The sequence below is a fragment of the Chenopodium quinoa genome, unplaced genomic scaffold, assembly GCF_001683475.1.
Source record: "Chenopodium quinoa cultivar QQ74 unplaced genomic scaffold, ASM168347v1, whole genome shotgun sequence".
NCBI classification, from domain to species: Eukaryota; Viridiplantae; Streptophyta; class Magnoliopsida; order Caryophyllales; family Amaranthaceae; genus Chenopodium; species Chenopodium quinoa.
The window spans coordinates 6,941,841-6,956,052 of record NW_018743955.1 but is presented as its reverse complement, the minus strand read 5'-3'; the positions used below and the strand labels follow the sequence as shown (position 1 = coordinate 6,956,052).

The 14,212-nt window shown below is 39.3% G+C and overlaps 2 protein-coding genes across 2 annotated transcripts; both read right to left on the bottom strand.

The window, feature by feature from the left end:
• Positions 1-291: 291 nt before the first annotated feature.
• LOC110689324 (maltose excess protein 1-like, chloroplastic) lies at positions 292-4,366 on the bottom strand. Its single transcript, XM_021866090.1, has 11 exons — positions 4,207-4,366; positions 3,976-4,011; positions 3,254-3,546; positions 2,952-3,134; positions 2,559-2,849; positions 2,362-2,451; positions 1,489-1,590; positions 1,278-1,396; positions 967-1,029; positions 808-869; positions 292-647 (listed from the first exon to the last, which is right to left on the bottom strand). The coding sequence occupies exons 3-11, from the start codon at positions 3,530-3,532 to the stop codon at positions 565-567; spliced, it is 1,272 nt and encodes a 423-aa protein (XP_021721782.1). The 5' UTR covers positions 3,533-3,546; positions 3,976-4,011; positions 4,207-4,366; the 3' UTR covers positions 292-564.
• Positions 4,367-4,766: 400 nt separating this feature from the next.
• LOC110689323 (DNA repair protein XRCC4-like) lies at positions 4,767-8,056 on the bottom strand. The gene is made up of 5 exons (XM_021866089.1): positions 7,625-8,056; positions 7,375-7,517; positions 7,160-7,288; positions 6,103-6,225; positions 4,767-5,353 (listed from the first exon to the last, which is right to left on the bottom strand). The coding sequence occupies exons 1-5, from the start codon at positions 7,791-7,793 to the stop codon at positions 5,189-5,191; spliced, it is 729 nt and encodes a 242-aa protein (XP_021721781.1). The 5' UTR covers positions 7,794-8,056; the 3' UTR covers positions 4,767-5,188.
• Between the last annotated feature and the right edge of the window lie 6,156 nt (positions 8,057-14,212).

Below are 14,212 nucleotides of genomic sequence, written 5' to 3'. Positions count from 1 at the left end.
TTTGATTATGATTTTGGACTGGTAAGTTGGACAACATTACAAACGTTTTTTCAGTGTTCCAACAACCACTAACCCTCTAAAACACATACCGCCTTCTATATTTTGCTCTTTTCTAAGGAATTCTGATGTTATTAGGATTGATGGGAGTAGCTTATATTACTGAGCTTGGTAAACGAACTATCTACTGTAACATAACAATATTATTATGATGTTAACTGTACAGAAATTAATTGAATGAACTCCATCAAATCCGAAACCATCTACATATTTTCTTATCATGATGTATATATATATAGGAAAGAAAACTTAAAGCTCAACCTATTTATTCCAAAAATTGATATTATTTACATTACATAAATGTGTCGTCTATAATATAAATGAATCGTAAACTGTCATACAGACCAGGATTGTAAGTGCTAAAACTCACAATCATGTTATACATCTTATTATTTGAGTCAAGTGACAAAGAAAATGCAATTATGCATGCATGAGGAATCTAGTCTATTGTCCAAGAATCATTTCTGCTTTTCTAAATTCTTAAGCTGAAGCGGAAATTGTTCAATATTATGACCCAAATAGCAGTTCCTTCAAAGACCTCAGGGGAGATGAATGTCCATATGCCTGACTGTCCTTCCAAAACGTAAGTCCTGTGAAGCCAAAAAAGGTGAAGGATCGTTTAAACACATGAATGTACAAGGAGTAGTAAAAATCACATAAAAAGGTAGCAAGCTCTATATACTATTTTATCCAGTATACTAGAAGATTTAACAAATGCAACTACGACAGGATTATGGATCGAATAATAACCTATCCACAGAAGAAAGGCTGCTGTGGTTGCAAAGAAAAACTCCCGACTGATACTGTTAAACCTGCATTGTCAGCAGAAATATCTTTAGTAGTTAAGAATCTGTTACTCCTGCATTGAGTATAATTTGTTCAAGCAAATGATGTTGACTGGCAACTCACAAGTACATGCAGACGAGATTCCCCCAGCCATAAAGAAAAGATGCCCAAGACGAACCAAGAAACCTGAATCATATTTAAACAATTAACATTAAAAAAAAACAGTTGGATCACTGTTCATTTGATCCCCATGGTAACCTGGATTTACATACATATATGCAATCATAGAGAGATAGATTATGAGTGACAACTGACAAGATAATTAAGAACCAGCTTTCAAAATTTTTATCTGGAGTTAATATCTGCCCCCATTCTCTAACTGTGTATGTATGAGGTATATGAAACACCAAATGCTGAGATGGATAAAAAAATACCACATAAAATCACGGGTGAAAAGTGCACGTGGAATCATTAATCCATTTCCAGCCATTGCCAGCAACATTGTTAAAGCCGACAAGCCTTTTATGTTATCAGGATTCAGGAAGTTTGTCCACTGAAAGAATTTAAACCAAGTCATAAAAAAGGCTCACCTGGACAGGAATCTGTTAGTGCTAAATATCTAACATAACCAAATTAAACAAATACCAATTGTGGAATTGGCATCCACATGAAGAGAAGGGTAGCAGTCCACCCTGATATAGCTCCATAAAATTTGACAGCTTTCTCAGAGAGTTTACCCGCTCTAACCTGTGAAAGGTTAGCACCCATTTAAATGACGCAAGATACCAATGCATTTACAAAATCAAAAGGTTAATCATCCAATAGAGGATCCAATAGAGGAAAGACAAGCATACTGAATATAGAGATTAGCTCATGCCATTCACAATAACGTATTTTTTAAAAGGTAACCTATCCAATAATCAAGAAGACTAGCATAAGTTTGTAACAAAGATCACCACCAGGTTCATTCACAGTAAAAATCTGAAGGCTACTTATTCAATGGCTAAGAGTCTAGCACGGCCATAAATGTAGAGATAACTAAGTAGCTAGTTTGAGTAAGATAAGTATAAATTACACATGCTTTAAGGTACTACCATTTACAAAGAATGTCAATTTGAATCAGTCATAACCTAAAGAACTTAATTTCCATATCTGCCTTGCTTTCTTTTCCACTTATAAAAAATAGGCGAAATAAATGTACATGACAGTGTATATGTAGCAAACAGGCTAATGTAAATATGCAATACAAGTAGTTTTTGTTTATTACTATTTACTCCATTGGCAGCTTTCTTAAGGACATATCAGTCTTGGACAACACAGAATGAAGAAAATAGTGATCACGCCCAATTCAAATGGACCTCAAATAATAAGCAAGCACAGTAGTGATCTCCTTAACACTTTGCTCCTTCAAAAGCTAGAGAGCAATAAGATCCTAAAGAGATCCTAAACATTTATTAGTACTTATGCCTCCTCATATGTTTGTTACACATAAATTCTAAGGTAGGAGCTTCAACTTACCATAACAGCTGCTACCATGGCTATAACGAAAGATATAGCCCCAGGAAGAATGCTGTTTGGAATATATGGAACAAATGTGGACCACATAACCTGTATTCATCATGCAGCACCCAAGTTAGTATTTGGCAGAAAGAATAAAAGAATCAAGGATTGTGATGCTGAGTTTCACGGAGGACGAAAGAAATCAGAAGCAGTACCTGAGGAAGGACAGAAAGCCCACCAACAGTGAGAAAATCTTCCCACAAACCCCAGATGACAGACGGAAGAATGCCAAAGTAATTGAGAAAATTTGAGACAACACCAGTGCCAACCACTACAGAGGTTAGAATGAAATAAAGAGAAGGCATTGCTTCAGCCATTGCTAGCTGTGAAATCATTACATAAGTGGTAACAACTCCCAGGCATTGTACTATCATTGCTTCTGTCTCCTTTTTCTTTGCAAAATATGAAAGCAGCGAAAGATTCGCCAGCAAACCAGTTAGGGAGCCCTGCAAAACTCTTCACTGATGATTTGGACTCAGATGTTCTGAAGCTAAAGAAAAGGATATTATAACTAAAAACTGTGAGGATGGAGTGGTAATTAGGATTACCAGCCAATTAACAGCCAAAAGAGCGGAATTGTTGCCAGCCATAAGATTCCGAGCATTAAGCAATATCTGAGGTAGCTGAAGAATGAGAAACGGAATATTGGCAGCAGCAGCAAACTTGGCTGTCAACCCATCCCATTGCTCCATTGTCTCATCATTTTTACCAATTTTCGCTCCTTCCTCTCCCTTTGATTTCAATTTAGTGCAGCAAAAACAAGAAACAAAATATATTTAAGCACATTAATTGTTAAATAACTTGTTTGAAAAAGAAGATAAAGTGAAGTAATAATATATTAGCAAAGTACCGGTTGAATAGGATGAGGAAGATCAGAGCCAAGGGCTGCAACTGGCTTGAATAGCGCACGAGGATGAACTTTAAATGGGTTACTACTACTACAACTACGGTTTTTGCTGATCAGAAACAGTGAGGAACTGCAGTCATGACTGTTAAAGGGAAGGGTGGAGGGGATAGATGAAAAATGTGGTGATCTAGATGATGAATAATGAGAAACAGACGAAGGCGATGACCGGAGAAATCTCGGTGAAGACTGAATTACTGCCGAGGCTGCCACTGCAGCTACCATTTTATCAACTAAGACTGTTGTAACAAATGCAACATTAGCTTTACAGCAGTCAGTCATACACAATATCTATGATAAGATTTGTTTGCAAAAATTACAGTTGTTTCAATGATATATAGCAATCACTCAAATCTACAGACAAATACAATGTGATAATCCTTGCATATCAAAGAGATTAACCAACCCCTTAATTAATATATGGTGTGCATCAAATATTAGTTATCTAGAACAACAAGGAATTCTGAATTTTACCCAAACTTAAGCCAGATTTCTTGGTTCCCAAAAAGAAATGATGAAAGATCCCAGAACCCAAATCAAAGCATGACCAAAAATGAAGGTTGGAATTATGAAATTAAGCATAAACAAAGCAGTAAACAACAATAAAGATAAAAACTTGCACAATTAAACTTGTAATTAGGAAGAAGAAGAAGAGGAGTGGCACTTACATAGAATGTGGAATGAATGATTGATTCAACAGGCCCCTGAATTAAAAGAGAAAATGAGAAAGAAAGGGTGAGATTGGGGTACAATGAAAGGTGTTGGAAATCCGATGAATGTAATAATAGAATAGTAAGCCCGAAAATAGAGGTGGAATTTGGAAGAGAGAGAGTGAAGAAGTGTAGAGAGTGGCAAAATAGAATAGCAGATGGAGTTTCAACATTGAAATTCGGACCCACCTCCTATTCCAATGCCTCTCACATCTGAAAAACTGGATTACTGATTAGATTATGTTTAGCTTCATCCCGGACCCCCGTGTTCTTCTTGCCTTCTTCCCTATCACATACGGAGAACTCACTTTCATAGTTTGATGCCGACTTCGTTTTTTTTTTTTTTTTTTTTTTTTTAATATATAGAGACTAATAAAATACGTTTTCTCTGTTTCTTAATACATAACGGATTTCAGTTTTTTTTTTTTTTTTTTAAATATAGAGACTAATAAAATACGTTTTCTCTGTTTCTTAATACATAACGGAGTACATCATATTATTTGATGAAAGAACTCTATATTCATAAAATTATTTATCACCTCGTCAAAAAAAATATATATTAAAATAAAATAATAATAATAATTTCACTTTATTTTTATTTTTGAAATATAATGCTTTGAAATTTCAATAATAATCATAAAATTTTAATAATGAAAACTTTAATTTTTAAACATGAGCTTATTTTCTCAAATGCAATCAACTCTTGACAATTATTTTACTAGATCAAATCATATTCTTACTTAGGAATGTAAGGTGAAATAATATTTTGACATTATACACCCATATTGTACAAAGAACATACTAGAGAGTAGAGACATAGATAGAAATTTTAAAATTTAAACAGGAAATCAGATCACAAAATAGTAAAATACCCATACACAAGTTACATCCGATGACTAGATTAGTAGTACGATTACAAATTTACAACTGATTCAAACATTTTAGGTGAGCTAGTCACCCTAATAACCTCCACTATTAACTTGTACAGCATCTTAGCGTAACCATTTGGGCAACGATTTTTGTAATGAATAAACATCAGATTAAGAAACCAGCCTAAAGAGTATTGCAGCCAAACAGCATCCCCTGGAATTAACACAGCCAAATTGCATACCTAGGTGCATGTACTTGTCTTTCTACAACAAAGTTTACTCGGTAAAGCATCTTCCTCATATTATTCTTCACTACGCACATCATCATCAGACTCAGTTCGATATGGTTCAGTTCCATCAGTAGAGGCATCCTCTTCCTGTGGCAGCTTCCCTTTCGCTTCTTGTTTTGAAAGTCGATCACGAAGCTCTCTCAATTTTGCCTTCTTTGAGTTTAGCACACTCACAAACTGAAAGCATAGGCAAAACATATAAATACCAAACAAACAACCTCTTGACCAGGGCTTTGTCTGCTTAAATAGACAGTTGAACTTATCATGCTCAAGAATACTTGAAAACTCTCAAATATGCAATGGCAATTTCATCAAACTGAGACTAGAATTTCTTATCAAACTCTAAAGATGACTAATTGTCTCATGAACGAGGCATTTTCTTTGCAATTCAGGAGTTCACTTGAGCATCCAGGTGCCATACATTTACATGATCAAAGTTGCTTCTATACTCTAATAAATTTATATCATTAACGGATAAGTGCATGACTGTATTATGAGAAATAAACCAACCAACCAACCCCCGCCCCCCCCCCCCCCCCAACACACACACATCACTACCACCAAATAAAATACAGGGGGTAGCACTCTTCAAATAAAACTTACTCCATATAAATCACTAATGAGAGTAGACACATAATGTCAGCATCACAGAAGTACCGCAAAAAATCTAATGAATCAGAAAGAGAACACTACGGTACAACATAGATGGAGGACTAAAGGCATCTGATCCTAGACATGCTTGAAATGAATATCCTCTCACTTTTTTTCCTACAGGAGGTATCGTTCCCATCCCAGGCTCCCAGCCAGTAAAACAGTAGAGTTGTGTCTCATTCAAAATGCTGATAAAAGATGACAATATATCCTCAAACTTCTTCTCCAATTAAGTGTATAAAGTAGAGACAACTAAAATATAAACTACAAAGTACCTTTGCATATACTACTGTTTCAAACTCATTTTTTTCAGCGCTCAACTTTTCACTTTGTATCAAACATTTCTGTGCTTCTTCTTTCAGCCGATCAAATGACTCAGTCTTTCTGACAACTTCTTCCTGTAACATTCAAACAAATAAAGAAGTATGTCATATAAAAAGGTATTCAGTGTGTAGATTACATGAAGGTAATAGCTAGTGCCAATACTGGTCACACGCAAGGACTTGATAGGTTTAGCTGTGTAAGTTTATGCATTTAAGATCCTTTAAAAGGAACTAGAGTTGTCTATATTCTCAACTGTTCTTAAACCTCAGATCTAAACTGCCAAGTCACTCCACAGTTCTCAATTACACCAATTTACAATATTTTACATGATGTGAGAATAAACAACAAGATAACCAGAGCTGGTGAAACATGTGCGAATTAATTACTATCAATGACCAGATTGACCACAGCTATCAGAAATGGCTAGATGATTTGGATTTCTTTCAAACCCTGAACAAAGCATTCCAAGCCTTCCACATCCCTACTTATGTGACTAAGAGTTGGCACTTGTGAAGTGTTTTTTCCCCTACTAACACAAGGTAGGTCTAATACCCTAACTCCCTAAGCAAACTTTTTCACAGCAATGGGAGAAATCAATATTTCAATAAATAAAAATAAGCAATTAACATTAGAAAGGAACTTTCATTGATGCATATCAAATAGACCAAAATCAAACTATATTTAAACATTGTCTTAGAGTCCTATTCCCCCTTGAACCTAGCACAACAAGAAGAATAGTCCACACCGGAGTTGGACTGTCATACACATAATGAAACAAAGCTTGCAAATACAGCATAATACCCTTGTTGAACAAAGTAAACATACAATCACTTCACGATGTTACGAGCCTTATTCTGCTGAATCTGCTCAAAATTCTCCATGATACAATTGCGCTCTAATAGAGTTATAGTGGTTCCACTTAAACTTGTTCTCTAATGAAGCTAAAACATCTATAAATTGTGAAATTCTTAAGACATTGATGCAGTGACATTATTATAAGAAACTCACACTTAATCTTATGTTAGCATCCATCAGAAAGTCCAATATAGTTGCTGTTGTCTTCCTATTATCCGGCGACGGCTTACATCTCCATCTCCATTCCAGGGTAATCCCTTCCTTCTCAAATGTCCATGAAAGCTGAACAACATTTCCACAATCATATACTATAACATCACCCAAATCATAAAAAATCACATTTGATAAAGTTCAGAGTGAAAACAAACCCTTCTAAACCCATTTCCAGCATCAGAAAAACGATAAACAGAATGAGGCTGTTGAAACCCTAAATACTTTTCTGCAAAATCAATGTATTCCGAAACAGATTGATCCCATTGACTAGCTCTTTCTCTCACATCTTCTTCCGATGCTATTCAAATTCAAATTCAAATTCCCAGAATTAAACAAATAAACACCAATTACCCAGTATTTAATAATCAAATTAAAAAGAGGAGAGAGAAAGAGAAGAGAGCATACCATTGCAGAGCCAAGAATCAAGGCCATCGGTAATGGAGAGAGAAAATCGAGAAGGAAACCAAGTTCCCATTACGAAAATGGTTTGTTTGGGTGAAGAATCAATTTCAGAGGTGTCTTGTGTTAATTCAAGCTTCAAGCATGAATGTCTTGCTTCTGATTCGGTTTCCATTTTCGGAAATTAGGGTTCTTCGGAGAAATCAAATTTAGGAGGAAGGTTTTGTGTAAATGTGTAATGCTGAGAATTGAGTCTTGTCGAATACGATTTGGAAGAGTAGACTATTTCCCGCCCTTTTCCATATCTAAGAGCACCACCCATTTGTGAACTTGTCATGAACGAAACTGATTAATTAGGGTGTCAATTTGGATGTTTTTAACCAAAAAAAAAAAAAAAATACCTATGTAATAATTTGGATGTTTAAGTCGTGTTTGGTTAGGTTGGATCGGATTAAGTTGGAACAGTTTTAATAGTTTACCTCTGAATCTGACACACATGTCAATGCTCAACTTTGGCCATTAATAGTTTAAATGATATATTACAGTATAGAGAAGTAATAATAATAATAATAATCTACAAATCATATAAAAGTTCAACTCAGAGCAACTTGTAGCTTAGTAAAAGTTCAATTTTGCATGCTGACTACTGTGTTTCTGCTGTCATTCTGCAGCTACAACCCAGAAGATATGGAGGAATATATTCTGCACCTTCTGGTATTGTCTCATGTGTATGTGGTTCCTCATTTGAAAAGGGAGTGTGAGGTACAGCTAGAGAACAACTTGCTTAACATAAAGAACAGTGTCGATGTTCTCCAGCTTCCTCTTGTATATTATGCCCCAAGGCTCAGCTCATTTGTCTCTGGAATGTCAGGGCTGCTGGAGCAATTGCGGAGGTTTATTTCTGTGGATTATACAGGGCACTAAACATGTTTAAAGGAGTTTCTGATGGTAAAGGGATCAGCAATTGGTACTTAAGAATTGGGTGGTAAGTGATCCCATCCATCTCTAATGTTGTTCTAATATTCAACCAATTTGGTTTGGAATATTTGCTGTTAAATTTCCCCCTTAATTCATAGTGGTGGGCATTGGTGTTTTGTACCAGCCTAAGATTTATGTTCAGTTATCACTTTGCTGATTCAGGTGTAATAAGCACCGTTATAATTTCCTTACTTTTTCTGTATGCCTACTTGATCCTTTTGGAGCTTTCAGTATGTGTTCGCTCATTTTGCTTTTATTAAATTTTGGTATTGATGGAGTGAAATTGTTATACGAACAAACAATGATTAAGTACTCAAACTATCAATTTTGCGGGTAAACTTGATGATTCCCGTGCTGAACAGCTTCTGCCAAGATGTTCGACTTGGAGGAGGTAAGTTGTTTCAGATGATTGTAGCTTGTGGTGGTTTTAGAAAGGAGATTCTAGATCATTATCTCTCTCCTCCGTTCCCCTGATATCTAAATATTGAATTTCCTTCCATCTTGTTTAGGTTTTCATTGTTGCATACTGGCATTTTAACAAGCAGTTGGTGTTCATGATGGGGTTGTTAAATAAATGTTGAAAAATTGCTTTCTAGTTAACAAATTTCGGCCTCACACATCTGGGATTTTACAGGGTTTCTGAATTATGTACTTTGTTGTTTGATAGGGGCTTTTCACGAATTGTTTCGAGTTAATGTAGGATTAATGGAAAAATGGTTAAGGATCTTATGTATGAACTTAAGCTGAAATTTGATGATTATCATTGAAGCCTATTGGAGATCTGGACTATGCAACTGCTAAGTGGTGTTTTGGACTTCGATTTCATGTTGGGAGTTCATATGGAGCTTTCGTGACTAGGTAGTGAATATGAGTGTTAGGAATTTAATCGGCTGCTTGCACTGTGATTTCTTTGTGTGCAAAATGGCACACACTTGCTACAATCTGCATAATTATTACAACCCCAAGATTATAAAATATACTTGTCCTTTGCTATTGCCTATATTGATGAGTAAATCGTAGAAATTAAGGTTTAACAAAAAATATATCTTCTAAGCATTGTTGTTGTTCATTTGATGGTTAATTACCCAACATTTGATTTATTTGGTTGATTGTGAAATGAGGTAGATGGGAATTTTTGTGGGTTTTTAAAAAATTTAAGGTTTTTTATGGTTTAGTTTAAGTTTGTTTGAATTTTTCTGTGTTTGTTGAATTTTTTCTAAATAAATGAGGCATATTGTGAAGATTTTGTGCCTTTTGAGATAGAAATTGATTATAGTGAAGTAGGTTTGAGAAGTGAGTTTTGGTTTTGAACGATTTTTTATTTTTCTCCTCTTTTAAGATCTGAGACTTACATTAAAGCATAATTAAATGTTTTAACACTCTGCTTACATGCTCATATCTTGTAGGTAACACCTTTATCGAATTCTGAAATGGATTATCATTTGACCTTCACATCCTAGCAAAACAAACACATTGTAAGTGCCCAAGTATGTTCTGATAATAGCCGTTTTACTCTCATAATTTTGTACGTTTACAAAAATTTTCTAGAGAGAAACTTCGAGAAAGCAGAAGACATCCGTTTGAGTCAGGCGCGAGCAAGAAACTTTGTTCTTCCGCAACCCAGCCGGACCCGCCTTCCTTCAGATATCAAATCCAAAGGTAACGTCTCTGTCTCTCTCAACTCTTTTCTTTTTTCTTCACCGTTTGTACATATTTCTTGCAATAAATGGATGCATCACCAACACACACGGCACAGCCTAGGTTAGAGTCCAGCCAGTCACCAGGGACGGCTGAGTCTAGGACTAGGAGTGCCGGCTCGGGGTGTTGGGACCACCCTTTGCCATGGATTCCGACCAGTTATGTGTGTGCAGGACACCATGGCTCGGACAATGCAGACGGCCACTGATCCGAGTTATAGAAGCGAAGGCTCAGGCGGCCAAACGCCTGAGGGAGAATCGTCTGGTCAGGGAGACCAGACGGCTCTGGAGAGATCCCCTCCGCGCGCCCCTTCAACCCCTGCTGACTCTTTCTTGGAAGAGTGTGACCAAGGCGGCGACGAGGCCGCCTCTGCCCCCATGGACCAAAGCGAGGGGGAGACGGAGAGCGACAGCTCCGCCTCTACCTCCGAGAGCAGCGATGACTTGCCCCCTCTTCCGGATAGCGAGGAGGAAGAAAGGAAAAAGTGGAATGAGAAGGACGATCCCTTCAGCATCCACTTCTCCTCCAAGGACCGAATCCAGATGTGGGAGAACCTAGAGAACTTTAAGAAAATGCACCCGCTTGGAGACGGTTATAAGATCCGGGTGCTGCCTGAGCTGGGCACCATCACTTGGGGGGATGATCAAGAGAACGCCAACAGCTATTTTGGCTGTTATGAGGCGGCGTTCAAAGCCGGCCTTCGCTTCCCCCTTCACCAGGCGGTGAAGGCAATTTGAGAGGCTACGGCCTTGGGGTCTGGCAACTTACCCCCAACTCCTGGACCAACATTCTGGGGTATGTTGCCGCCTGCGAGTTCCAAGGGCTTAACCCCTTTTGGAGGCCTTTGCAAGCATGCATTATCTCAGCAGAAGCCCAGGCGGCTGGAGGGCGTGGTATACTCTAACCACACAGCCGCAATACATGATGACCTTGGACAAGGTCTCCAAGTTCGATGGCTGGAAGCACAGGTTCTACCTGATGTCAGCCCCAACCAGACGGGAAAATTATGAATTCTGTCTGTACAATAAGAAGCCCGACTTGTTGGGCAGGAAGTGCGCTCTTCCCCGGATCCCAGAGGGAGACTTTGACAAAATAATCGAGGCAGACTTTTTCGGCCTCACAGACGCAACTCTGTCAACCGGGGAAACAATAAAAGTCCCCAAGAATTGGATTCCCAAGAGCGCCTGGTTCAGGGATGAATGTTTTCTAGCCGCCTGCGGGCTAGGGCACATGTTTAATAAACGTATGCGCCTGGGTTCACACCGTCTGTAGTATTTTTCTATCGGAATTGATTTATGATTCTGATCAATTTCTTTCTTTTTTGTAGAAGAAGCGCTAAACATGTTGCAGTCGGAGAAAACTCCCAAGCGGTCTTCTGCGACCATCCGCAAAGATCTTGCGGAGAAAGCTGCGGCCGAGCTCAGGGCCAAGGTATTGAGCGCCTGACCCTTTCTTAAGTTTATTTTATAAATTGTCTTGCCCGGATACTAACCTTTACTTTTGTATTTTCACAGGGAGGAGAAGTTGGGAAATCGTTTGAGAAGAATCTCAAACGGGCTAGAGAGGAGGCCCCAGCCGTTCTCAATAAAATAAAAAGGTCCGCCTCTGCGTCAACTCCTGGCGCCTCAGCCGGGGCTAAGACGATGCGGATAGCGGGGCGACTCGAGAAGGTAGGCGGCAGCGTGTGCCTTGATCTTATCAACCCCTTATCAGCAGCCGCGGGGTTCACCACGCCTGCAAGCGTTTCCTGCTTGGCCGGCTCTGAAGGTAAGAACCCTTTTGAATCCCCGCTTGAGCTGGGGTGGCCTTTACGGGTGAAATCCCACTCCCAACAGACGTCATCCTCAAACGGTCGGCAACAGATAGGTGCTGCCTTAGTTTCGCACTCATCACGTATTGATTGTAGTGCAGATCAATCTCCCCGCTGGCCAGACGTCCAGAAGCACGCCAAGGCCATGCTAGATGCCGTCCGGAAGAGGGATAAGGACAATATCCCTGGGATAGAGACATTCAATCTTGAACGCATTCTATCCCTTCTGGCTGAGGTAAGAAACTTGTCAATTCAATGTTATTTTTTCCAAGTAATTATCCCGCCTGTAATTCTTATACCGCCTGCTTTTGCAGGCCATGCTGCGGGTGGATGGGCTCAAATGTCCTTATTCCCGCAAACGGGAAGAGGTAAAAAGGGCCAAGAAGTCTGCCATAGACGCTGATAATATTGCTTTCCACTCAACTATCGTAAATGAACTTGAAACTAAAGCAATAATTATGACAGGCGTCTAAAATCCAGCAGCTGGAGCTAGATTTGAAGGCGGCCGACCAGCGGGCAACGGATGCTGAGACGGCCAAGAAGGGGGCGGAGGAGGCCCAGAAGAAGGCAGATGAGAGCGCCAAGCAGGCTGATGAGGCGCTCAAGAAGGCCCAGGCGGACCTTGGCAAACTGAAAACCATGGTTGAGAGGCTGGAGAAGGATGCTGCTCAAGCTCAGAAAAACTTTGCAGCAACCCTGTAGGCGGAGCAAAACCGCCTTGTTGCTGAGAGTGATGCTGACAACGACGCCCGTATGAAGATTGCTTGGGCTGCCTTGTACCCATAAGCTGATTATAGCATCTGGGCAATGGCACACAGCTATGCCGAGTACGTGGTGTACTTGAGAGAGCAAGGTGAGCCAGAGCCTGCCTCCTTTGAAACCTGGCTCAGCAACAGTGAGCCAACCGCGCCTGAGCTTCCTGGTCCCGGCGAAGCGCACCAAATTCCCTCAGATGATGAGGAGAAGGGGGAGAACCAGGAGGCTCCGTCTGCAAGCCAGAAGTGACCCCTCAGCTGCAGTATGCCAGTCTTTGCTTTTTTAATTTTTATTCAGCGGCTGTATGCCAAAACTTGCTTTTTCCGGCCTGCGTGCCGAGTATTTGTGTTTTTACCGGCTATGGAGCCGGGTTAATTAACAATTTCTTTCTCCCGGACGGGGTCCGGTTAACATTTGATCCATTACAACCGTTTGGTTGGATGGACTTTTATGAATTGCACCGACTAAGTCGGTTTTGATCATTTAGCATTTGAATTTTTGTTTTTTGCAAATTTTAATTTTTGCCTAACTTATCAAAAGCATGCGGCGATTTCTTGCCTAACTAATCAGTAGTCCGGCTGTCCTTGCCCCTGGACGGCTGTGTGATTGGTTTCAATTGGAGCTGGTTGATTGACTTGAAAACGTCTGATGCTGCAAAGAGCATGATATGTTTGTAAGTCAATCAATCACAGTAGCGATTGTCCCAAACCAAGTGCACAGCCGTACACCAACAGGCGTTTCAGTCACTACACAGACGACTTATGCCCGTCTTGGTAGAGATTTCATAGCCATTGAACTCTTGCCCCAATTGGGGTGAGGTGCAATTTTAAAATAAATAACCTAAGTGAGAACTTCAGCCGGTTACCGACTGATGCCTATAGGCATCCGGTATTTAGGAACTTATTCGTTCTTCGTAGGTTATTTTAGTCAGACGGCTATGAGTTGACCAATTTGGTCGTTCAATTTTTGTCGTCTGCATGGATACGTAGAACCGACAGATAATCTGTTCTCTGCGACGATTGCACCCGGAGGGGTGTCGCCGGACGCCTTTGTCCATGTTGGGACAGGCGATTTTATAAAAATAGCAACCATCCGGCCATTTTAGCCTCTGGTCCTGTTTGAGACCGGTTGTGTAGCCACTAAACGTTTTTGTGCTTAGTTTCTTAATCAGTGTTGAATTTATACTAAGTATCGAACTTAGTTTTTTAAGCATACGAGTCTATCTGGGTAATATCCAGACGGACAGACAAATATTTGATCATTCTAAGTATCAAACTTAGTTAGATAAATGGAGAATCCGTCTGAGTATTACCCAGGCGGATAGTCAAGCAGTTGAATAAACAAAGTATCAA